The sequence below is a fragment of the Schistocerca serialis genome, chromosome 6, assembly GCF_023864345.2.
Source record: "Schistocerca serialis cubense isolate TAMUIC-IGC-003099 chromosome 6, iqSchSeri2.2, whole genome shotgun sequence".
Taxonomy (NCBI): Eukaryota; Metazoa; Arthropoda; class Insecta; order Orthoptera; family Acrididae; genus Schistocerca; species Schistocerca serialis.
This window is the reverse complement of record NC_064643.1, coordinates 291,439,652-291,465,349: the sequence shown is the minus strand read 5'-3', so window position 1 is coordinate 291,465,349 and position 25,698 is coordinate 291,439,652. Positions and strand designations below refer to the sequence as shown.

The following is a 25,698-nucleotide window of genomic DNA, read 5'->3' as shown; positions in this document are numbered from 1 at the left end:
GTAACTCTCTTGTTTTTCGTTTTTCCCCCATCTCCCTTTCTATTTTCATCCTAGTGTTTAATTGTATTAGTCATTTAACTTCTCATCTCTCTTCCTCATATTCCAAATTTACTTGTCACTTTGTCCATTTATCATCTCTGGTTATAAACTAGCACAGTGCTCACCAATGTACTTCTCTCTCTGATGCCTCCCCCTTTATCCTTCCAACTCAGATTTTACGGTATTTATGTGATGCTCTCCTGTGAGTCAAACAAACATTTGACCATTTTCTGTTGTTTTTAAGCATTTAATATCACCTGTTATTCCTAGAACAATATTCTAAGATGAGATGCACAAGTGTTTTGTGCACAATCTCCTTTGTACACTGAATGCATTTTCCCAATCTCCTACTAATGAAAAGAAGCAGCCAGCTGTTTCACTTACAATTGAGCCTATGTGATCATTCTATTTCATATAACCTCAAATCAACTGTACACCATGGTGGATCCTTCACATGGCAAACTGTTCTCATAGGTACATATCTATTTAATGCTTTGTCAGTTATTCTTTTAAATGTGAGCTATAGTGCCTTTACATGCTTCTGCCCAGGAATAGATGTTTTGAGTTTCTCTTTGAGATATGAGGCTACTACCTCTTTATCTACTGCTCTGAACACATAAATCTTTCTATTTCTTTAGTTATCCTTTGCAGTTTAGTAATCATTGTTGGCAAAATTGCCTCTTGGTCACTGATATCAGTTTCAACATAGGTGCCCTGAAGAGGTCAGGTCTGTTTTCTGCCATTTGATCTACTATATTTCCATCATTACTTGGCTACCAAACTATGGTTTTCAGAGATATTGCAGAGACATGCACATACTTTAAAAATACCACATGTGCAGCAGTGCTATATTGTTCACAGAGGGTGCCTCAGACTCAGGTGCTCGTGCGCGCGCGCGCGCGCGTGTGTGTGTGTGTGTGTGTGTGTGTGTGTGTGTGTGTGTGTGTGTGTGTGTGTGTGTGTGTGTGTGTGTGTGTGAGCCTGCCAAGGTCTCCAGTCTATTTACGGCTAGCCAAGCTACATTCAGCCTCAGTTCTCTATGTGTATTGCTACAGCTCTTTGTGTCATTAATTGGTTCCTTCTGAATGTTGCATAAATGAATGAGCGTTTGGCTATGGTCAGTCATCTTCAGGTTGCTGCCTTGGGTTGTAGCAGTGGCGGAGAATTTGATGTGTCGCATAGGACACCTCAGGTGTAACTTGTTTTGCCCATGGGCTCTGCATCTGAGGCACCTCCTAGTGCACCTGATTCGATGGATCCTCCCTCACAGCAGGGTGAGAGATCGGTGATAATGTGTTTGTGTCAGTCGAGGTGGAGGGCCAATGTGGAGACTGGGTGCCTGGCCTTGCCCATTCACCCTGTGAGTGGACAGGTGGCCACTCCTTCGGCATGGTCTGAATAGGCACAGGGGGGCAATGGGTTTACTAGTTATTGGAAGGCCCAATGTTAGGGATGTTATGCAGCCCATTTGGTAGATAGCATTCAGGGCTGAAAAAAAAAAAACCATTGTGCACTCAGTATATCTGCTGCGGGGCCTCATCCAAGATGGGGAGGTGGCCTTGCCTGTGGCTAGCAAGTGTGCAGGATGCAGTTGTCTGCACGTTGTGCCTTACATCGCCACCAATGACACCTGTTGTATGGGTTCTGAGGCGATCCTCAGTTCGTACAGGCGGCTGTTGGAGGTGGTGAAGACTGCTGGCCTCATGCACAGGGTGCAAGGAGAGTTTGCAGTTTGCAGCATCGTTGTTACAGTTGATTGGGGTGCTTCGGTGTGGAGCCAAATGGAGGGTATCAACCAAAGGTTTTGTTGACTCTGTGACAGACTTGCTGCAGATTTTGAGACCTGCATTATCATATGGAGTTGTAGGGTAGGTCAAGGGTGCACTACACAAAGGAAGCAGCTACTCGGGTAGCAGAGGACGACATAGTAATAAGCATTCCTGTGTAGAGAAACAACTGAAAGATTTGAAAGGAAATAAATCACCAGAACGATATGGAACCCCAGTTCGATTTGAGGAAGAGTACACTATGGCATTACCCCCTTACCTACCTTGCATTTATCATGAATCTCTCACTGAGCACAAAGCCCCAAGCGACTGGAAAAAAAAAAAAAAAAAAAAAAAAAACCAGATGATTCCAATATATAAGGAGGATAAAAGAACGGACCTGCAAAATTACAGACCAACATCCTTAACTTCTGTTTGCTGTATTCTCAGTTTCAATGTAATAAAATTTCTTGAGACTGAAAAGATTATGTCCAAGAATCAGCATGGTTTTAGAAAGCAAGGCTTGTGCAAAACTCAGCTTGCCCTTTTCTCACATGATATACTGAGAACTATGGATGAAGGGCAATAGGCAGATTTCATATTTCTAGATTTCCAGAAAGCATTTGACACGGTACCACATGGCATGCTGTCATGCTTTCATGTCTCATTAGCCTATCCTTTTGATTCACTCTTAGATTTACCCCCCAAAAAATTAATGCTGTCGATTTTGGATTGCTGACAGATTTCTGTAACTAGTGTATGAGCCCCACTGCTTTTTAGGGTTGTTTCAAACTCTGTAACTTTATTGTGAATGCTTTGGTAGTTGAGCATTAGAATTAAAATGGACTCTTCTTTGGGATGCAGTGCTTTGGGTCTTTTGCTGAAAACCCGGAATCTCTTACAGCTGTCATTACCTAGACTGGATGGAGAGCTGCCTAATCCAAAGATACTCCTGTGTACATTCCATTACCTGGGTAGTGTTGTCTGATGGGTAATGCATGCCTGATCCACTTAGGATCACCCTAAAGTTCTGAACTATGTGGTGCAAGTCTAGGAAGTTACAATCTCACTTTTTTCAGAACCTTTGGAGTCTCTAGTTTGAGCAATCCACTCATCTCAGAAGCAGATAGCCATAATCAGTTCTGAGGACAATATTGCAGACTGTGAGCTACACTGAAACTCCATGAGCAATGCTGATCTTGCCCACTTTCTCTGCCAGGTGCTTAAATGAACCAAATATGACCCCTGATATGAGGCACCAGGAATATTTGTTCCTATATGTGACACAATGTACAACAGATTGCATCCTGTTCTCTAAATGGCTGCCAGAACAGTCTCTTAGACATGTTGACTGAGGTCCCGAGCCATATGCAATGAGAGCACAAGGTGGTCCTTACCATCCCTTGCTGCCCTTTTCCCAAGGGGTAAAATTATTTGCCATACATTTGACCTGTCAATGATTAACAGACCCCTCCCTTTCATGTACACTTCCTCCTGACACAGTGTAAAGAAGCTTTTCTACAGGGGAAGTGTGTCACACAGCCTTGTTTCAATTTCATTGGGAGACAGTATGTCAGACGTGCTGATGAGAGAGATGAGTATAGAATCTTGAGTTCTCCCTGGTCCTTGCCTTTCCTCTAAAGGATTCCCAGCACTATCACTGATTCATGATTCACAGTCTAATTGTAAATTAGTAATTGGATCATATTTTCTGGGGGAGAGGGAATATCTATGAGAGAGGCTAGTACTTGAGGCACATTTGAAATCTCTGATACATGTTTCTTCATAGTTCATCCAACACACTGATTCTCAGCAGCTTCTTATGGCCTGATGGCCATTAGGGCAAATTCTGACTGCTTGAGAATAGAAACTAACTGATCTTGTGCAAGAGAAAAGCAATCACAGTGAGGCTCCATTATGGCTGTTGCAAATTTTGTCTGAATGCTGAACAAATGTCATTACACTAACCTCACTGATTCTCTTTCAATTTCTGGATCTCTTACAGTACCTGAAATCCAAGTCTCCTTAAGATCTGTTGCTATACTGCTAAAGAAAGTGGTTTCTGTGTAATGAGAGAAAAACTTGGGGTAAAATTTATTGATTCCTTGACGATAAGTTTGTGTATTGAACTTTTGTTCAGGTTAGACTCACTAATTGACTCATACAACAATGTTAAAAACAGCGGTAATGTGCAACAAATGGTGACAATATACATTGAAGTCAAATGGGAAAATCAAAGATGATGTGACACTTACAATATAAGCAAAACACTATATTGCATTGCAGCACTCAAATTTATAAGAATTATATTTATGTCGGGATCATAAAATTTCAAACACCGACTTTGAACAAGCAAATCGACAAATGGAAGAAAACGAAAATTTTGCACTAATTACATAAGTACTACACTGTGATTAGTGGAAATGATGATCCAAAATATATTGCTGCCAAAGCTTGCAGAATATGCTAATGTAGCTCACAGTCATGATTCACTACAAAATATGTTACTGGAACAACTCAACAATTTATCTTCTAGCATATAAATACCCAATGGATTAGAATGTAACATTCACCTGAAAAATGATGCTGCTGCCAACATTTCTAAGAAGTAGCAATGTAGTTTACAGTCGATATTATAGTGTGAATCCTGTACAGCAATTGCAAACATGTGAAAATAATATGATACACACAAACCTTGACACAATCAGTGAATGTTAATGAGGAAACAACACACAGGTAGTAAAATCTTAGGATCTAGAATTTGTAATTTGACCTATCATGCACATGCTGTCTCACACAAAGATAAAACAAGATTTCAGCTTGTATGGGATGGTCAGAAAGAGACTGAAAATTTTAAGGGTGTTGCAAGGTAGGCTGTGTTGAGAAATAATTGTTAAGAAAAAAATTCAATATGTTGTGCTGTTTCCAAGTTAATTACTACTGAAGTAAGCAAGTCAGGCTTTTACATATGCAAATTCAAGCGGCCCACCAGAGAAGGAGTTGTCAAATGTGTTCTTCATTTGGTTTCCTAAAACCAAAACAGAGAGAGGTACGAAAACTGGACATTAGATGCTAGTAAGTATTGAAACTGAGCCAAAGGTTTGGCAGTGTTGTGTGCTATTATCTACTCTATGAGAATAACTGACACATATTGTATCTCATGGGCTGCTGGAATTTGCATGTGCAATGGCCTGATTGGCTAACTTTAATGCTAATTAACTCAGAAACAATGCAATATATCAAACTTTTTTCTTAACAACTATTTCTCAGCACAACCTATGCTTCAACACTCTTACAAGCTTTTCATACTGTTTCTGACAATATGTAAATAAACATGTGATATGTGCAGATATTTTACTTGGATGAACTTAAGATTCCTTCTAAATTATTGTACCAGTGTTGAACACAACAGTTTATCCCACTCAAAACAGTTAAAATCATGGAGCACCAAGAAAGTATTCTTCTGCTTGGGATGGCGAACAATGCATGCTTGTCTTGCATACGCTGCAATGTTTGTTTATTTATTTTGGCCTGACAGTACCTCATTTCTCAATTATGTTTAAGATGACATTGTTGAAGAGGTCTAGTACATGCTAGTTTCTGTGGAATATTTGTCCCTTACCTTTAATTACCTGATCAACTTATTTTTTGATTCACTTTCCTGTTTCCCAGTAAATTTTCAGACTTTAGTCCATTAGTGTAATTCCTTTCTGTAATATGAAGACAGTTGCAGACCTGACCTTATCCTGATTATTACCTTGGAGTCCAGGAGTCCCAGTCTTCCCTGGTGGTCCTTGAAGACCCTTCTCACCCTTCAGCCCTCTGGGTCCAGGTGGTCCAGGTGGCCCAATTTGTGGAATTCCTGGTTCTCCTTTGGCTCCTGGCAAACAAAAAATATCATGCTGTCTTATATTATCTCCAATGTTAGGTAATAGCACTTTCTCAGTTACACCACCGTACTTGGTAATAGTTTTGTAAATTACATCAGAAAATCTGAAAAACCAATTGAACCTTTTAAAAAAGAGAAAGCAGTTGAAAAATTTGGGTGATAGTGACAGAAAGAGCAGTAAGAAGTCTCAAACTTTGGTACATGTTATTTTGGGTAAGAAAACAGAAAGGGGCAAAGAGGGTAAAGCTTGTAATGCTACATCCCAATAAGATAATGTAAACATCATAATAATTGACTTAAAAGAAAAAGAAAACTATATTTATGTCATACAAAATTAAGAGTTGTAATATTTTTAGAGGTACAGAGGTTCATTTTATTGGGTACAAGTCTGTTCATTTGTCATAATGAAATGATGATGGTCGGTTCACTTTGTCAACAGGAAAAACTGGAATGTATGCAGAAACCATTGTTTCATTATAAAAAAATGAATGCAAAAGTACTTTCCAAAAACTTAACATCCATCAAATTACTTTTAATGTCTTCAGCAATGATGGTGAATTTATTGGATAATTCTGCAGACCTTCTGCAAAATACCGGCAGTGTTTGTGTGTGCTTTGCAACAACTCATGGGAATGCAGATGAAAAAGGATTTATGAGAGCTATATGTAAATAATCATAATTACAGTAGTCAAATATCATAGCACAACAACATTATGTTTAGGTAAAAAGTAATGTATTAACTGGCTACCCAAATTCACATAAAGAAAATTTAGTAGCAAATGACAACCAGTATGTACACAATAATGTGCAGAAGATCCTACAAAACCATATAATGTAAAAAAAGGTAAGGACAACAACAAACAAAAATTGTTTTAAACTTAATTTATGTAGATTCATTATCACTTAAAACAAGTTCAAATTTTACAGATTTAAATAAAGAAAGCACAATGGTGCTAATGTATGTTTATATCTCTATGAAAAACAATGTTTCGCATAACAGGTGAATCTTATATCCAATAATTTTTATCTGTCAAACATGGTCAATGCTAGAGCAGCAAAACCAAATGATAAATGATGGCAAATGATCAGCATCATTGGTATAAAGTAATTTCTTAGTGTGTAACACTTGTGTGTTCCACACCTGCACTTCCACTTCCAGAATAATGTCAAAGTTACAAGTACTGAGAAAGGGTGATTAGACAATATGTCTAAGATTCTCTACCATACCATCGACTCTCATACCGAATGTAAAATGCTTCTACAGATGCTACACTGTTGATTATACTTTTACCATCCAATTGTGGCCCTGTACAGTAGTGCTGCACACAGAGATGTCATTGTAAAATTTATCTGTGGCACTGATTTGTGACAATGTTTTTGTCATGTCTAGGCTAACACTGAGGAATTCCTTGGCTTACATGTACAATGCAACCATGACATTCATGCTTGACAGAATTTGTTCATGCGTGTTTCATCTTGTCTAAACTGATTGATTCCCCTAATTATTTTTACACTTCATGTTTTTATGCTTGTGGTCAACATTCATCAACAGTAAAAGTTCTATTTAGCATGTTCAATTTGTGATGAGATTAACTCCATCCAAATGTTTTATGTATATATTTTAATAATATTTTAAAAAACTAATTTTGAAATTTTTCACAAAAATGACCTTTATCCTTATAGTGAAAAACAAATACGAGCAGAAATTGGCAAAAATTACACATTCTATTTTTTAAGGAAGCAGTTTCACTTTGGAACCACTGAGACATAAAATTTTCAACCACTCATCATTTCATGAGATATATTTGAAAGAAATTTTGTATATTTCCTAGATACAATCTCACAGCTGGAACCTTTGATTAGCGCGTAAGGCCTAATAAAATTATAATCCTAAACACCAAACAAGAATGGGACTCAAATTTAATATATTTATATCATAAGTACAGAACAGAATAGATACTGCCCCAGAGGTTTCATTTTGAAACTGCTCATAAAACCAGTATTATAAATGTAAATTTATGTTACAATAACTTCAGATACACTTTCAATATCAGTGATCTCCTCAATATGATCACTACAAAAAAAAAAAAAAACCACATGTACAATCTCCTACAACTACATAACATAATCTCCACACCGATTGTTGCTTTGAATACTGTAAGTGACTGTTACAACACACTATGTTCGTAGAAGTACCTCAGTGTACCATTAGATGTTGTGGAATGGCTTATGTGGTACTCAAAGGGTTAACTGAGTTTTGGCATTTAAAACTTATGTCATAATGACTGCAACATCTTCATTGTGAAATAGTTGGTTGTAAAGATAATTCATGCACACTCAACTGCCTCTCTAGTGCTGGGTGCCAGTTATAAATACTTTTGGAATTATATGTGACTGGTAAATGATGTTCATTGCATAATGTATAAAAAAAACTGTCTTGCATCCACATTTGAAGTGGATGCATAACAAAACTTATGGTTTACTTAACTTTGCATAACACCAATGTGTGTTATTATCACAGTGGTTTTTATGTTTGAGTGATGTCTCATATTAGTTTGTGCAAAGTGTAGCACTATTTTGACTTAGCCCTCTATGTTGGTACCACTTCCTGTACTTTGCTGCTTGAAAGTGGGGCTCGTCTCTCTGGTTTTGAAGTGTTTATCTGGCCTTTCACTGATTGCCAGGTAGCGTGGACAGAGCAGTGAGGACTGAGGGGGTTGCTCAGTGGCCAGGCTATGACTTGAGAATTGGCTTGTTGATATATGGCCATCTGCACGTATGGTCAGTGGACAGTTGGCTTGCTAGATTTTGTGTTATTATTAGCACTACTGTTGTTCTGGTCTGCTGCACTAGCTGTAGTGTTTGTTATTGATAAAAGCCATGGTTGTTTCCTGTTTCTAATACCAAGCTGTTCCAGGTTAGTTTCTAAACTATTTCTTGTGCCCTGTACAAGCCGGTGGACTGAGATTCCATTACCAAGGTGTATGTGACGGTAATATTCATATAGCAAATATTCAGGCTCCGGCAAAAGGGAAGCTTCATTCTTAACTTTTTAAAATTGTATTTATCTTGTTAGTGTTGTTAATTGGTTTTAACTGTATGAAAAGCAAATATTTTATTTTGTTAGACTCAGTATAGTTCCAAACTTACTTGTGCCAGCTTACTGTCCTATGTTACATTGTACTGAACACAAAGGTAAATTAAAACAAATATTGTCTTATCACTCATTTTATCAGTTTTGGAGTAATATTTAGTCTAGGTAGCATGCTATTTACCAATTTACATCAATTTAATGAATGTAATTTACCGTTGACAAAAAAGCAAATTTATAGTTCTATGATGCACTTGTAAGGTGGGGAACATTAAAGGGAGGCAATAGCTGAGAAGGGAGTGATAAAGCGAAATATGTTAACACTGAATACAAATTTAATATTAGAAAGTCTTTCCTACAAGTATCTGACCGGAGTGTACCCTTATTTAGAAGTGATATGGAGACAAATAACAGCACAGACAAGAAGAGAGTAGAAGCTTTTGAAATGGTGTTTCAGAAGTGTGTTGAATATTATAAAGCTAGATCGGATAACTAATGAAAAGAAGAGCTTTATGGCACAACTTATTTAAGAGAAGGGATAAGCTGACAGAACACATCCTGATGAATGTTGTAGAGGGAGACTGAGGCTGAACGCAGAAAACAGTCGCAATAGTTCTGCAGAAATGAAGAGATTTGCCTGGATCAAACCTGTCTCTAGACTGAAGACCACATTAACAAACAAAACACTGAAATGAACCAAAAGAAATGAGATTGTAGTGGAGATTAAATAATAACTGAGCACAGATGAAAGGTTGTGTTGGCTATCAATATTACATTAACTGTAGCCATCCATTCTAAACAATATTCAGTTCACAACAAATTAGGCTTACCTTTAGGTGCCGCAGGTCCTGGCAACCCCCTCTGACCATCTCGCCCAGGCTCTCCAGGGAAACCCATTGGGCCAGTCTCACCCTTCTCTCCTCTTGGACCAGGAAGACCTCTTGGTCCCACTGGTCCAGGAGGTCCTGTGGGCCCAGGGGGCCCAGACTCACCCTGAGAGTGAAGAGAAATTGCCAAATGAGTTTCAGTGTGTTTTTATATATTTGACTTTTTGTCCTTCTTTACAGCATATACTAATTGAAAAATAATATTTTGTGTATTACAGAATTAAGACACATCATAAAGTAGTAAGTTTTCTGTACGTTATAGGAGCAATTCTGTTAACAGCGAACATGCAAGATCTAATGTCCAAAAATGTTTATGTGTTTTGATGTGGGCAACCCTACAAATGAAAGCAGTTGTGCTGTGAAATGGCTCTTCCATCAGTGTTCTAGTACACAGGTGATAGTTACTGTTGGCAGATGGTTGATAGCACTGAAATAGTAATCAAGGCACAGTTAAAAATGTTTCTTGAATTTTTGTTGTAACATCACAGGCCAGCCTGAGTCTGCCTGCACCAACACTACCATGTTCTATACCACACTTTCTGATAGGCATTCCCCACATCTTCATGTATGATCCTATCACCGCCTTCACTCCAGGGGTTTTGGGGTCACATTATCAGCATTTGGGAATGCTCTGCCTGCAACCAACCCCTGATCGCCTTTTCGCCACTCTTCCCTTCTGGCACAAGAATGGCTTTTTCTTTCTGCCATATTGCTGCCGACACAGATTTTCCCTTCTGCTGCTGGAACAGCTCTGCCCTTCTAGCACTGGAATGGCTTTCTCTTTCTGCCACTGGCATAGCTCTCCCATATCACTGCTGGCACAGCTTTTCCATTCTGCTGCTGGCACAGCTATGCCCTTCTGCAACTAGCATAGTTCTTCCTTTCTGCTACCGGTACAGCTCTTTCCTTGTGCTGCTGGTACGGCTTTTCCATTTTTGCCATCAGCATGGTTTTTTCAATCCACCGCTAGCATGGCTCATTCTGCTGTCAGTGTGGCTTCTTCTGCTGCCAGCATGGTCCCTTCCCTGCTCTGACACACATAGGTTTTCAGATCCATTTTAGTGCCTACTCAGAGCACATGTTTGTTGCCTGCATGGTCCCTTTTGCCACTAGCACGGCATCATTTGCTACAATTCTAAATTTTTGTGTCAATCATCACACGTTTCCTTTTCTGTGACTCATCTGTGCACAGGTGTTCTATTCTTCTTCCAGTGCTCATTTCTGTGCAAGTTTCCAATCCAGTTCATCCTTCTGTGCCACCAGCACCACTGCCTTAGCCAGCTTGTTTCCTTTGGAGTGTTCATGTTATGGATGCATTCCTTTTCATAGTCTATAGTGTGACCACCACCCGCAGCCCAATTTCAACGCTCCTGGACATCTTCTTCTTCTCTTTGGTGGAGCCCATCAGTGTTGTGGTGTCAACAGTGGCTGGTGCTGGTTGAATTAGCCTCCCAATGGCCACCAACATCTCGCTGACATCCCACTGGCCCTTCCACTATGGCCAAGCCCCTCAGTACCTAGATAGCTTGATCATCCTTTTCACCCTAGAGCAGGTACGCACTTTAATGGTACAGGAGCGGGCACATGGTGTATTATGTACACAGTGATGATAAATGTCCTTTACTTTATTATTTATTGCAGTAATTTACATTGCTTCATAAAGCAATTGCAGGTAACTTTTAAGCTATGCATAACAATGGTCCCACATAGGTTACAAATCTAATTTAATACACTACAATAAATTACTTGTAAATTAATTGCGTAATCACAACATTTTCCCCAGAAAACTGCTGTTTGAGAATGACTTCTGCAGAAAAAATAAATACAAACTAATCTTATTGTTGTGGAGCTATTCTTTGCCCTTCCACAAATTTCACATCTACCTTTTTCCTTCACTGGTTGATGTTGCATATGCAGCTCTTGAACTTTCTAATGACACAGATACAAGTTAACATCAGGTAGTAGACCTGGTATTGCTGATCTTCTGATAAGATGTGATTTCATGAGTTGAAAAGAAAGGTTCTTTAGAAAAACTTGACATGAATGTTTCTTATTCTTTCCATTTGCTTGAAATAACATTTGAGCCTTGATACCCAGTCATGTTCAACATTGCATACCATATAGCCATAGCCCATCTTCTTGTGACTCATGTTACTGAATATTTATTGTACATTTGGTCAACAGTATCAACTCCACCCTTTGTTTTATTAGAATCTAAATTTTATGTGAGATTTCTTAGTGGCCTCATCTACTATTCCTTCATTGTGCCTTTGGAAATGAGTACAATAGATTTGTTATGTTTAGGCACATACAGTGTGATAATAATCTTCAGAACTGGTTTCTCTGTTCTTGTTGGGCAAAAACTCATATGGTGTTTGTTTTTATCCTTTATTAGTGTTTCCTACACAAGTGATTTTGTTTTGCAACAGAGAGAGAGCCAGTTTGTAGTTGGTATAATACTTACCTGTTGTCACATTTGTATTTGTGCCTTTATCAGCTCAGTTAGTCTACACGCAATATCAAATGGCTTATTAGAAGCAAAAAACAGCCCTTCTGGCTGCTTGCTACAATACACTTACAATGAAACAGTGTAGAATGATTAAGCACTATACAGAGCAAATATTTTGATGCCATATTTAGATGCTAACCCATTCGTTTCACATCTCGTATCCCCAGTTTCCTTATCAGCAAATCTAATACACCTGAGCAGGAATAAAATTCTCTTGTAACTCATGTAGGATCTAAAAACAATAATTCCTGTTCCATCATTTGACCAAAGTTCCACTACATATATGTGGATTTCATCTTTGAGGCCAATCAAGTAAAGAATGTTGAATGCTGCACAAATTTCATTACAATCTGTTAACTCAGCATCTCTATCTCTAGAATAATTTTCTTATTGCCTTTTTCTGTCAAAGTATACACTAATAAGATGCACAATTTCTTCTATCATATCAACACTGATGATTTGAGGAACTGATTCAATTTCCTCTACAATACCTCATGCTACCACTTTAGATCCCGGAAACATCTCGATAATATTTTTTGGTGGTACATGTCACATCTTTTTATGCACATCAGTTTTCATCCAATTTGTTTTTTTGTCCTCACCAATAAATATATTATCTTCAGTATCAAAGGAAGATAATCTTTCATCATACACAATTTCAGAGTCACTTTCATGATCAATTGGTAGTATTACTTCATCCTCTATATCAGAAAACAAATCAGTATCTCTGCTGTCATCTTCTTCCACAAGCATCTCTAAAAGAGTTCAGTCTAATTCCTCATCTGTCAAGTATTTTTTGGCCCCACAATAAGAAACATAAACTATTTTTAGTGACTAATGAAGTATAAAAATGGTTTTCTAGCAACATTGACAATTTGAAATAGTACTTACTTACACAACGAGGCTTGTGGTGTATACAATACACTGCAGCTGCAGTTCCAGAAATAACTTATCATTGCCTTTGACCTATTGATCCTTCATGTAACTAAACATAAGCTAAACACTGACTGGGAAATTGTTGCCAGGTATATGGCTACAAGGCTTGGCCTTTTTCCACTGTGGGCATAAGGTGAGCCTGGTGTATAAAATACACCAGCACAAACACTCTAGGGAAAAGCGGTGAGGAGTATTGTGGCTGGACCAGTCATCTGGACACTGCTGCCATTGGTATGTACACCCACAGCTGGTGGGTTGCAATACTCCTGGTGTCTCCTACCAAAGCCAGCCACATGTGTCCAAAAACACCGCATGATTACTAACACTGGCAGACCACAACAGCAACCAGCCAATTTACGTACACAGCAACACATCACTCTGTGTACACACCAGATTCCAGTGGACTCAACTACAGGCATCATCACCATCCACTAGTGGCACATACATCTAATGGCAGCACTACAAGCAGGACACTACATAGTGTCTGTGTGTCACACACCTCATGGAAATACTTCTAATGAACTATTTAAGACGAAGCGTGTCCACTACTGACAGCATTTGTTCACATTCTGGGCTCTATGCCGGGTCTGCAATGCAGCCCATATACTGGTAGTATTCACCAGCAGCAGTTCCACCATGATACACCAGGATTAAGACTGGACATCAATGCAGTGAAGCCTAGGACTCCAACCTAAACACGGTTGCACAGCCTGCCAGCAGTATCACATCCCAGCAGCTGCCATTGGTTCAAGCACTGATCTCCCATCAGCTACTGGTGCTCTTCCAATGTTCCACTGGCCAGCCTTCACCTGACCATGCCAGACAATAAACCAGACATGACCTCCCTACTGTTTAGGACATCAACCAGACACTGACCAAGGACCTCCAACTGGCCTCCAGTTGACAGAGTTTATTAAACTACTAGTGTGGCTATTATTTTCTATTCATGTCAGAACTGTGAACTGTTCATTTATGTTTTTACCAATAATTGTGTTGAAACTTCCTGGCAGGTTAAAACTGTGTTCCAGACTGGGACTTGAACTCAGTGTGGGAAAGTGCTCTACCATCTGAGCTACCCAAGCATGACTCACAACCCATCCTCACAGCTTCAATTCTGCCAGTACCTTGTCTTCTATCTTCCAAACTTCACAGAAGCTCTCCTGCAGACCTTGCAGAACTATCATTCCTGGAAGAAAGGATACTGCAGAGACATGGCTTAGCCACAGCCTGGGGGATGTTTCCAGAATGAAATTTCCACTCTGCAGTCGACTGTGCAGTGATATGAAATTTTCTGGCAATTAAAACCGTGTGCCACACTAAGACTCAAAGTCAGGACCTTTGTCAGGAATTTTCATATCAGCACACACCCCACTGCACAGGGAAAATTTCATTCTGGAAACATCCCCCAGGCTGTGGCTAAGCCATGTCTCCGCAATATCCTTAATTCCAGGAGTGCTAGTTCTGCAAGGTCTGCAGGAGAGCTTCTGTGAAGTTGGAAGATAGGAGACGAGCTACTGGTGAAATGAAGCTGTGGTGACAGGTCATGAATCCCGATTGGGTAGCTCAGATGGTAGAGCATTTGCCTGTAAAAGGCAAAGGTCTTGAGTTTGAGTCTTGGTCTGGCACACAGTTTTAATCTGCCAGGAAGTTTCATGTTAGTGCACACTCTGCTGAAGAGTGAAAATTTCTTCTGGAAACATCCCCCAGGCTGTGGCTAAGCCATGTCTCTGCAATATGCTTTCTTCCAGGAGTGCTAGTTCTGTAAAGACTGTTTCATATCAGCACACATTCTGCTGCAGAGTGAAAATTTCAGAGTGGAAATAAATGTGTTTCTTTCATTGTGCCCTGGGAGCCGACTTTATTACCTGTTGTCCTTGCCACCACATAAGGACACTTTACACAGGAAGGGACCAAACTGTTTTTATGTAATTATTAATCATATGTAATGGATTTCCAATGACAAAGAAATGTTCAATCTAATTATATTGCTAACAAATATATAACTAATGAGTATCTAGAATATTTTGAGACATGATATTTGTTTTAACTAAATGCTGCTGACATACTGTATTTTGGTACTAATTTGTTCTCATGACTGGTCCTGGTGTTTAGAGATTGCCTTTCTTACATCTTCCTAACACATTTGATTGATGTGAAAATACATATGGCCATTACTTCATCTAAATATTTACTATGACCACAGCAGTCATCAAACACTGAATATTAAAACTAGGCCCATAGCATTAATATTTAAATTTGCAATTATCATACCTGAAAACCTTGGGTTCCCTTCTCTCCAGGTCGTCCATCTCGTCCTGGTGGACCGGGCTCACCTTTGTCTCCAGGGGCTCCACGGTCTCCTTTGAATCCATCTGTAATGTCTATGGGTGGACAGGTACCTGAAATACACAAATGTCTCTGTTATATTTATTTACTTTTTATACCTATATACCTGGACTGACTGTTATTTTTCTTCTTTGGTACACCTGTTATTTAAACTGTGAATTGTTGTCATAATTTTGAGAAAAAAATAATTACGTAAAAAAATTAAAAAATCTCATCTACAACTGTCACAATCGTGAGCTACTCATAGTACATGAAATTTCATCTGGTCAATCTTGATTTACAATTTTATGGAAGTAAGTGACTGACTAATATTATTTATAACTGAAAGAACAAAATCTGAATTATAATAATGGAATAAGAGAAATTACACAAAGTAAGAAAATTTTGTCTATTATGTGTGCCTAAGTGGACCAATTATCCATCTGCAGGTAAGTGATTACCTTTGCTATTTTTTGTTTTGTTTTGAGGTTACACTGGTAACAGAAATCTGTAAGGAGACAATGAGGGCTTCTAATTTTGCACTGGAGTACAAGTGTGCACATAAGATGCCCCATGATTGTCAATAAAGGTTGTTTTATTGTGACAAAAGCTAGAATATTTCAATATAATATCTTGAATTGTAGTTATTCCGCAAATAATGCCAAATGTTGAATTTCGTTTCTTAGTGAAACAGCACAGGTGTCCCTGAAGCTAACATTCCATTAACATTTGAATATGTGAGTGGGATATTAGCTTCAACGTCTCAGTAATTAAGAAGTGCAAAATATACCATAATTTGCAAAATAAATATGATCAAGACAATATATTAGAAGTATTCTCTTTAACATGGTTAAGCAACCCACAGAACCCAGTGCAGAACTTTAAGAATCATCACGTAAGCCTTCTGTACATGCCATTTGTAGACAAGCCTGAAATGACACAAAACTAGCAGTGCGCAAAAAATCATTAAGTGATTCATTGCAGCTATTTGTATCTTTAATTGTTTTAAGATACAATAGTGGTCAAAAATACTCACAGTGGATAAGGTTAATAAAATAAAAGCTGTTAAGAGGTATTAAAGTGAAGGAAGATGAGTCTACCGAACCTGGAAGAGTCAAATTTCTGTTGACTGTATTGTGTGCGAGTTGCTTACCCCTCTGGTATCCACTCAAGACTTTTTTCTCCCGTTTTGTACATAGAAATTAATTTTCTTGAAGAGATTCAATGTTTAGTGTCCTCACTACAAATACATTTTTTCTTTCTTTCTTTCTGGTGAGTAACTTTTTCATCTATCTATTTTTTTAAAGATGTACTTGCAGGTAAATGCTATTCAATCACTTCAGCTAAAGGTGATATTAACATTGTGTCAAAATTATTGACGACTGAACCTCACTTTCTTGTTATACAATTCAGATTATTTTCGAGATGCAAAGGAATTAAGGACACTAGCTGTCAGATACCAGATATATACAGATTACTTTCTTCAACAAATACAGGATTCATTGGTATCAAATATTCACATGAAATTGTGGAAGATGCTTCTGAAGCTGCACATCTGGAATAGAGAATTATGTGGGAGTGAAAAACAGATCAATGAAAACTGAAAAAAGAAATGTGTGATTTTTTAACAAATAAGTGGACAGATGAAGTATAAAGGTATTATGAAGAAAAGGTGAGGAAAGCAGTTTATGGATACTTCTTACCAGAAGGGACAAGTTTAGGGGAGTATCTACTGAGGCAGCTAGGCATTAGGGTTGTTTAGGGTAGCAGATAAACAGAGAAGAAAGTTCAGGTGTATTGGTGTATGTGAGAACTTTCTTTTTCAGTTATTCATACCTGCTTCTCCTTTGCGTCCAATTAGACCAGGTTGACCTTTGTCACCCTTTGCTCCTGGTCTACCAGGAATGCCAGGTTCACCCTTGACACTTAGACCAGCTTCTCCTTTTACTCCTGGCAACCCAGCTGCTCCTGGGATGCCATCATTACCTGGAAAACCTTGTTCGCCCTGTATATGAAAGCATTCATGTGTGACTGAAGAGTATTTCCAGAAGAAAGCTATTGAACTATACACAGCAGACATACTTTAAAAAGGACTAGTGCTACTTTTTCAGAAAATCTTTCAAAAATCTGCGTTCTCTTGTTGTACTACATATGACACTGGTTTCACATTGCACTAACCTTTACCATATATGCCGTTGTTGTTGTTTCATATGTTTATTTCATATGTTTGTTTATTAGTCATTCAGCATGTTTACCATACAACTGGCTTCATCAAAATACATTTTACATATTTCATAAAAGTATAGTTGTTACTCAACTGCTTGTGTCTGTATATGTGCGGATGGATATGTGTGTGTGTGTGTGTGTGTGTGTGTGTGCGCGCGAGTATATACCTGTCCTTTTTTCCCCCTAAGGTAAGTCTTTCTGCTCCCGGGATTGGAATGACACCTTACCCTCTCCCTTAAAACCCACATCCTTTTGTCTTTCCCTCTCCTTTCCTCTTTCCTGATGAAGCAACCATCGGTTGCGAAAGCTTGAATTTTGTGTGTGTGTGTTTGTGTTTGTTTGTGTGTCTATCAACATGCCAATGCTTTCGTTTGGTAAGTTACATCATCTTTGTTTTTAGATGTATTTGTAATTCATAAGACATCATGTACACAGAGAGGGCGGAAAATAAGTGATACTCCCTAAGGTGTGAAGAATGCTGTAATATTCCAGACAGTAGCTGATAATATGTTGCCTTGGTAGATTAAAGTGCTAGGAAAGTGCTGAAAGAAGAACAGGGGTTAATCCTTCTACAACTCCTCAGTTACTTCCACAGCCCACAATTACCATTTTTCATCAGAATGTAAAAATTTATGGGTGGCACTCACTGAAGCAACATTCGTATGTCGACATCACTAATATATGCAGATATGATTCTCACAATTAATCAGTGTAAATATTTTATGAACCTATTTGAACAGTCTGTCTGTAGTCACTCACATCACTTTTCTGGGTAAATGTATTAGAAAAAGTTCAGTGACTCAAACTGACCACTATTTATGACTATCAGTTTTCTATTAAGTGGTGTTTTGTGGGGATTTACCATTTTTTATGACATGAGTGGCAACTTCACTATGGAAATATGTACTAAAGAAAATGTCACTGTTTAGAGTTAATTTATATAGTTGGTAAACCAGTTTATTTCAACCATAAAAATAGCTAATAGAAGAAGCTGATCATCATCCTTATGGTCCGCCCCGGTAGCTGAGTGGTCAGCGTGACAGACTGTCAATCCTAAGGGCCCGGGTTCGATTCCCGGCTGGGTCGGAGATTTTCTCCGCTCAGGGACTGGGTGTTGTGTTGTCCTAATCATCATCATTTCATCCCCATCGACGCGCAGGTCACCTAAGTGGCGTCAAATCGAAAGACCTGCACCAGGCAAACGGTCTACCCGACGGGAGGCCTTAGCCACACGACATTTCCATTTATCATCATTATGAGTTTTGGAAATAATAAATGAGAAGTAATCTCAAGCTCAAATCAACAGTATAATATCCCTATTAGGATACAAATCAAACCAGTTTCAGAGAACAAGACACCAGAACTTCAGCATTATCAAGGAGCAACATCAGTATGACTAAGTTAGTAACATTACAAACTCTAATTGTGTCATTGTATAATTGAGTCACATTAAGATTTAATTAGGTTTTTAAATTTGTGTGCTTTTCATCTGAGCTATAGCTGTAACTGTTCCTGTTTTGGAAACTAGCTGCCCCTTTATCTTGAGTACTGGATTCTGGAGGACTGAGATTAAGCAGAAATGTATCAGAGCTTACCAAATCTCTTCATCTAAATTCATATATTATATTTATACAACAAACATCAATACACTTTGGAAAACTGATAAATAAACCATTTTTGACATCTCTGTTTGAAAATTTCAAGAAACAACACAGAGTAATGAAAATCATTTGGTATCTGGAACCTAAATGAACTTCAAAGGCAAACTAGTGATCCAAATTCGTACCAAGTAACTGCACTTCAGCACCACATATGCAGTTAGAAAAAATATTATCAGTTCAGTGCTGAAGTTTATACTATCTTCTGAAAGTACTTCAGTTTTATAAATCAAGTCAGCACATTACTCACTAATCAACACATACACCAGCAAATAATTAGAATTAAAAAGACCCCTAAAATGCAGAGGACTTTGGGGAACTACTATAAAATGTATGACCAAATACGTACATCATGAAAACATTTTGACAGGAGGCATTAACGTGCAGACTGAAAGAAAAGGTCACTCAGATCTGCTTCCTGAGTATACGCTGCTCACAAATAGGTCAACAGATATGGAAAAAAGATTAATCAGATTATAGTACCCTTCAATCAAAAATTAATTTCAACCTGTATCTCAGGACATTTACTGAAAACAACTGGAGATCCCAAAATCATTACTTAGGAGAACTCAAATAAGCCAGAGGGCTATTTCCAAGAATAATGAAAAATAAATTAGGAATGCGAAAGTACAGAAATAACACAGCGATTCCAATTATAAGGTATTAATTAAAGTTAAGTCCAAAAGGAACATAGCAATCCTTTTGGAAGTCTCTCAGGATACTGGTCTCTCTCTGAGCACATAAAAAATGTAAATAGTGGAATGACATCTATGGTGAGGCTGTAGAAGTGAGAATAAAGGACTGGAATGACCAAGAACCCAACCAACAGTGGCATCAATTCACCAAAATTTGAAAACAAACTTGAAGATCAGCACTTGCAAAATGCTCTCACTGTGAACAAAACTCACTGGCAAAAATTAAACAGGATTTCAAACGAAATAACACATTGAATTTCTATAGAACATTAAAGAAGAGTTCGCAAATTATTTGACTACCAATCTCTGCTTTAAAACTTCTGGTATGGTGTTGGAAACCAGTAAGGGGAAAATATAAATTTTTAGCTACATGAAACTTCCTGGCAGATTAAAACTGTGTGCCCGACCGAGACTCGAACTCGGGACCTTTGCCTTTCGCGGGCAAGTGCTCTACCAACTGAGCTACCGAAGCACGACTCACGCCCGGTACTCACAGCTTTACTTCTGCCAGTACCTCGTCTCCTACCTTCCAAACTTTACAGAAGCTCTTCTGCGAACCTTGCAGAACTAGCACTATAGAAAGAAAGGATACTGCGGAGACATGGCTTAGCCACAGCCTAGGGGATGTTTCCAGAATGAGATTTTCACTCTTCAGCGGAGTGTGCGCTGATATGAAACTTCCTGGCAGATTAAAACTGTGTGCCCGACCGAGACTCGAACTCGGGACCTTTGCCTTTCGCGGGCAAGTGCTCTACCAACTGAGGTACCGAAGCACGACTCATGCTCGGTACTCACAGCTTTACTTCTGCCAGTACCTCGTCTCCTACCTTCCAAACTTTACACAGTTTTAATCTGCCAGGAAGTTTCATATCAGCGCACACTCCACTGCAGAGTGAAAATCTCATTCTGGAAACATCCCCCAGGCTGTGGCTAAGCCATGTCTCCGCAGTATCCTTTCTTTCAGGAGTGCTAGTTCTGCAAGGTTCGCAGAAGAGCTTCTGTAAAGTTTGGAAGGTAGGAGACGAGGTACTGGCAGAAGTAAAGCTGTGAGTACCGGGCGTGAGTCGTGCTTCGGTAGCTCGGTTGGTAGAGCACTTGCCCGCGAAAGGCAAAGGTCCCGAGTTCGAGTCTCGGTCGGGCACACAGTTTTAATCTGCCAGGAAGTTTCATATCAGCGCACACTCCGCTGAAGAGTGAAAATCTCATTCTGGAAACATCCCCCAGGCTGTGGCTAAGCCATGTCTCCGCAGTATCCTTTCTTTCAGGAGTGCTAGTTCTGCAAGGTTCGCAGAAGAGCTTCTGTAAAGTTTGGAAGGTAGGAGACGAGGTACTGGCAGAAGTAAAGCTGTGAGTACCGGGCGTGAGTCGTGCTTCGGTAGCTCGGTTGGTAGAGCACTTGCCCGCGAAAGGCAAAGGTCCCGAGTTCGAGTCTCGGTCGGGCACACAGTTTTAATCTGCCAGGAAGTTTCATATCAGCGCACACTCCGCTGAAGAGTGAAAATCTCATTCTGGAAACATCCCCCAGGCTGTGGCTAAGCCATGTCTCCGCAGTATCCTTTCTTTCAGGAGTGCTAGTTCTGCAAGGTTCGCAGAAGAGCTTCTGTAAAGTTTGGAAGGTAGGAGACGAGGTACTGGCAGAAGTAAAGCTGTGAGTACCGGGCGTGAGTCGTGCTTCGGTAGCTCGGTTGGTAGAGCACTTGCCCGCGAAAGGCAAAGGTCCCGAGTTCGAGTCTCGGTCGGGCACACAGTTTTAATCTGCCAGGAAGTTTCATATCAGCGCACACTCCGCTGAAGAGTGAAAATCTCATTCTGGAAACATCCCCCAGGCTGTGGCTAAGCCATGTCTCCGCAGTATCCTTTCTTTCAGGAGTGCTAGTTCTGCAAGGTTCGCAGAAGAGCTTCTGTAAAGTTTGGAAGGTAGGAGACGAGGTACTGGCAGAAGTAAAGCTGTGAGTACCGGGCGTGAGTCGTGCTTCGGTAGCTCAGTTGGTAGAGCACTTGCCCGCGAAAGGCAAAGGTCCCGAGTTCGAGTCTCGGTCGGGCACACAGTTTTAATCTGCCAGGAAGTTTCATATCAGCGCACACTCCGCTGCAGAGTGAAAATCTCATTCTGGAAACATCCCCCAGGCTGTGGCTAAGCCATGTCTCCGCAGTATCCTTTCTTTCAGGAGTGCTAGTTCTGCAAGGTTCGCAGAAGAGCTTCTGTAAAGTTTGGAAGGTAGGAGACGAGGTACTGGCAGAAGTAAAGCTGTGAGTACCGGGCGTGAGTCGTGCTTCGGTAGCTCAGTTGGTAGAGCACTTGCCCGCGAAAGGCAAAGGTCCCGAGTTCGAGTCTTGGTCGGGCACACAGTTTTAATCTGCCAGGAAGTTTCATATCAGTGCACACTCCGCTGCAGAGTGAAAATCTCATTCTGGAAATATCCCCCAGGCTGTGGCTAAGCCATGTCTCCGCAGTATCCTTTCTTTCAGGGGTGCTAGTTCTGCAAGGTTCGCAGAAGAGCTTCTGTAAAGTTTGGAAGGTAGGAGACGAGGTACTGGCAGAAGTAAAGCTGTGAGTACTGGGCGTGAGTCGTGCTTCGGTAGCTCAGTTGGTAGAGCACTTGCCCGCGAAAGGCAAAGGTCCCGAGTTCGAGTCTCGGTCCGGCACACAGTTTTAATCTGCCAGGAAGTTTCATATCAGCGCAAACTCCGCTGCAGAGTGAAAATCTCATTCTTTTAGCTACATATTTCAAAGACTTTCAAAATTTTGATCATCCAACGATAATCTTATAATTGAAAAGATAGAATGATATCAAAAATCAGGTATCTGTCAATATAAGCATCCATAGAATAGTTTATTGGTTGGAGGGCTAAGCCTTGGGGTATGGGGTACTTTAAATATTTTGGATTTTGGAAGACAAATGGCAACTTATAAGTAGCCATTAAAAAGTTCCAGTGTTGACCTGTTAAAAACCTGCATAATACTAACTTTTAAATAATTTTCTTGAAATAAAAACATCAGACTGCTCTACATTTTTTTCCTTTCCCTGAGAGCTATTTAAGGGGGGAGGGGGGGGGGAGGCTGCCTCCCCTTGCCCCCAGGTAGGGGCACAGGCGCCCTTGCTGCAGCAGAAAGTAGTATAATTGCCAAAACATGGAAAATACAATGCAGGAAATTCATCCAGAAATGTCATGCAATTTTTACAAATATCTGCAATCACATAAGAAATCTCTGAAGATTACTCTGCCCACCCAAAAGAAACAGGGAAAACAAAGAGCTATAACTATAGAGTGATCTCTGTATTAGAATTTTCTTATAAAATTGTCTCAGAAGTATTACTCAAGTGACTGATCTTCTAACTGGAAAAATATCAGGAAAGATATGGAAAAGGCTGACCTTGTGCAGAACAAATTATGAATATTAAAAATCATTCTGAAATCCTGTAACGGCAGACAGATGGTGATCACATTAGCTGGCTTTAAGAGTCAGAGATGTATGTCTTGAGATATTAGAAGGACACAAAGACACATGAACTTCAGAGAAGTAACCAACAAATGTTAATCAACACCACTCCTAAAGTTTGATTGTCAGGCAAAATATCTAAAAATTTTGGTATTAAATCAAGAGTGCAATAAGTAGACACTCTTTCTCTTGTATTGTTAATTAGCATGTGAGGTAGAGAAGTCTATAGAATCACTTGGAACAGCCACAATCAAAATTCAATGTTCCTTAATGTGAAGGTAAGATATTACAACACTGTACCTGAGGCAGAAGAATTATAAGGATCAGAAACTTTGATTACAAAAATGATGAAATTATTTTTTTTCAGTACAGCCTGCACATGTGGACCATGAGCTACATGAGCTACATCAACATCCTAACCACATATCCAACACTTTTAGGAAAAGCTGACTGAAATTGTATGATTCCAATTTCAGAATGACAATTCTAGGCAGAAAAAAAATAATTCTCAATCTTACTCTCTAATAGCTAAGAGAAAATAACTGCTTGAAATTGAAACATATCTTCAAGAAATAGGCATTAGAGAGGACATACATTATATAGTATAAACTCAAAATTGTAACTGATAGTAACTAGTTTATTAAAAAACAAACCATCAGATACAATAACACTTGGATTGAAGAAAGCAGAAAAAATTCAGTCTCATTCAGGATACTACATAAATACAACTACAACATGTCACTTCCTGGAGTAAAAGTAAACATGTTTTTATCTTTATATGTTGAGGAGATATTCTTGTGATATGAAGTCATAAGTTCACCACATTTTAAACAAATATCTATGAAATATGTATACAATTAAATTAGTAAAATTCTTTTTATGCTTAATTCTTTTTATGCTCAAGGGTGTAATACAACACCACAAAATAAATGCAAATGACATCAGTATTAACAACATTACTTACAATTATCCTCTGTTCTTTTTAGATCTGCAATACTGAAATATCATGTTAATCAGTTAGAGATCCCTATAAGGGACAAAATTATGAAATAGTTAAAAAAGTGACTGCAATGCTCACAATTTGTTCAGTATCTAAATTACAACTCACTTTGTCTCCTTTCGCGCCAGGCAAGCCAGGTATTCCTGTTCGTCCCTGTCTTCCAGGTGGACCTAAATTGCCTTTGGGACCTTCTCTGCCTTGATCTCCTCGGTCACCAGGCAATCCTGGAGGACCTCTGACTAAACTCGATGATAAAATAACTGAATCACCTTTCTGCCCTTGGATTCCTGGTTGTCCTGGTTTTCCTGCCAAACCCTAAGGAAAGTTCATAAGACATTTAATTTTCGAATAATTACTTTAAACACAGAATAAATAAAATTGAAATCACTTGTGTAAATGGGCAGTATGTCACCACACATTACTCACTGCAATCTTCTTTAATGTCTCAGGTGCCTATGACCTTTGTGAAAGGTATCTATATTCTGCTTTACACTTGTTGGGCACACGGTTGATTGAGAAATAAGATGGTGGCCCCACACAGAATGTCAATATCCCTTTCTCAAGGAACAATCCTAAACCTAACCCTGTATGCAAAATTTACTACTTATATTGTAAGTTCCATACCCCTGACTGTTGAACTGTTATAATTCACAGATAATACATGTCAATATTCAACTACCATGTATCACCAAAATACCTACGGTTGCCTAGATCATGTTACTCCAAAATAAATGGCAGTTGGCTGATAAAAAATGGACAGACAATATCATATTGTAAAACACTAATAATGTTGTTTACTCATACACATGTGGAGTAGCTTTACAATTCGCAGAACTAATATAAGACTCATGAATGATATGGTATGCCCACATCAGACATCTGAGACCAAATGAAAAAACTGCCTTCATGGGTTCTTGACAGGGTGCAGATCCTTACGTAATGCCCAGTCTTCATCAGTTGCCAGTACAACTTCAATTAGATTATGGTGCAATTTTCTATCACAGTGATATCAAGACAGCATTACCCAAATGGGACAAAATACGTTGCCACTACATCAGAATCTGTATCAAAGCAATATCTTCAACACCAACAAAGTACACTATCAGAAATAGCAGAGATGCTCTTCATCAAATACCAATGAAATACAATAAATACAACAATCATAGAGATATAACAGAAATGCAATGAATAGAATGGGGAAACCACTAACTTCCACTTTACTTTTTGGAAACACC

At 39.1% G+C, this 25,698-nt stretch overlaps 1 protein-coding gene across 1 annotated transcript in view; it reads right to left on the bottom strand.

Annotated features, from left to right (window-relative positions):
* LOC126484414 (collagen alpha-2(IV) chain) overlaps window positions 1-25,698 on the bottom strand; it is a 277,927-nt gene that overhangs the window by 75,488 nt on the left and 176,741 nt on the right. The window contains exons 13-17 of the mRNA XM_050107923.1: window positions 24,572-24,778; window positions 17,279-17,447; window positions 15,389-15,516; window positions 9,616-9,778; window positions 5,563-5,685 (exon numbers count right to left, since the gene is read on the bottom strand). Of these exons, the coding sequence (XP_049963880.1) occupies window positions 5,563-5,685; window positions 9,616-9,778; window positions 15,389-15,516; window positions 17,279-17,447; window positions 24,572-24,778 (790 nt within the window). The remainder of the gene's footprint in view (window positions 1-5,562; window positions 5,686-9,615; window positions 9,779-15,388; window positions 15,517-17,278; window positions 17,448-24,571; window positions 24,779-25,698) is intronic.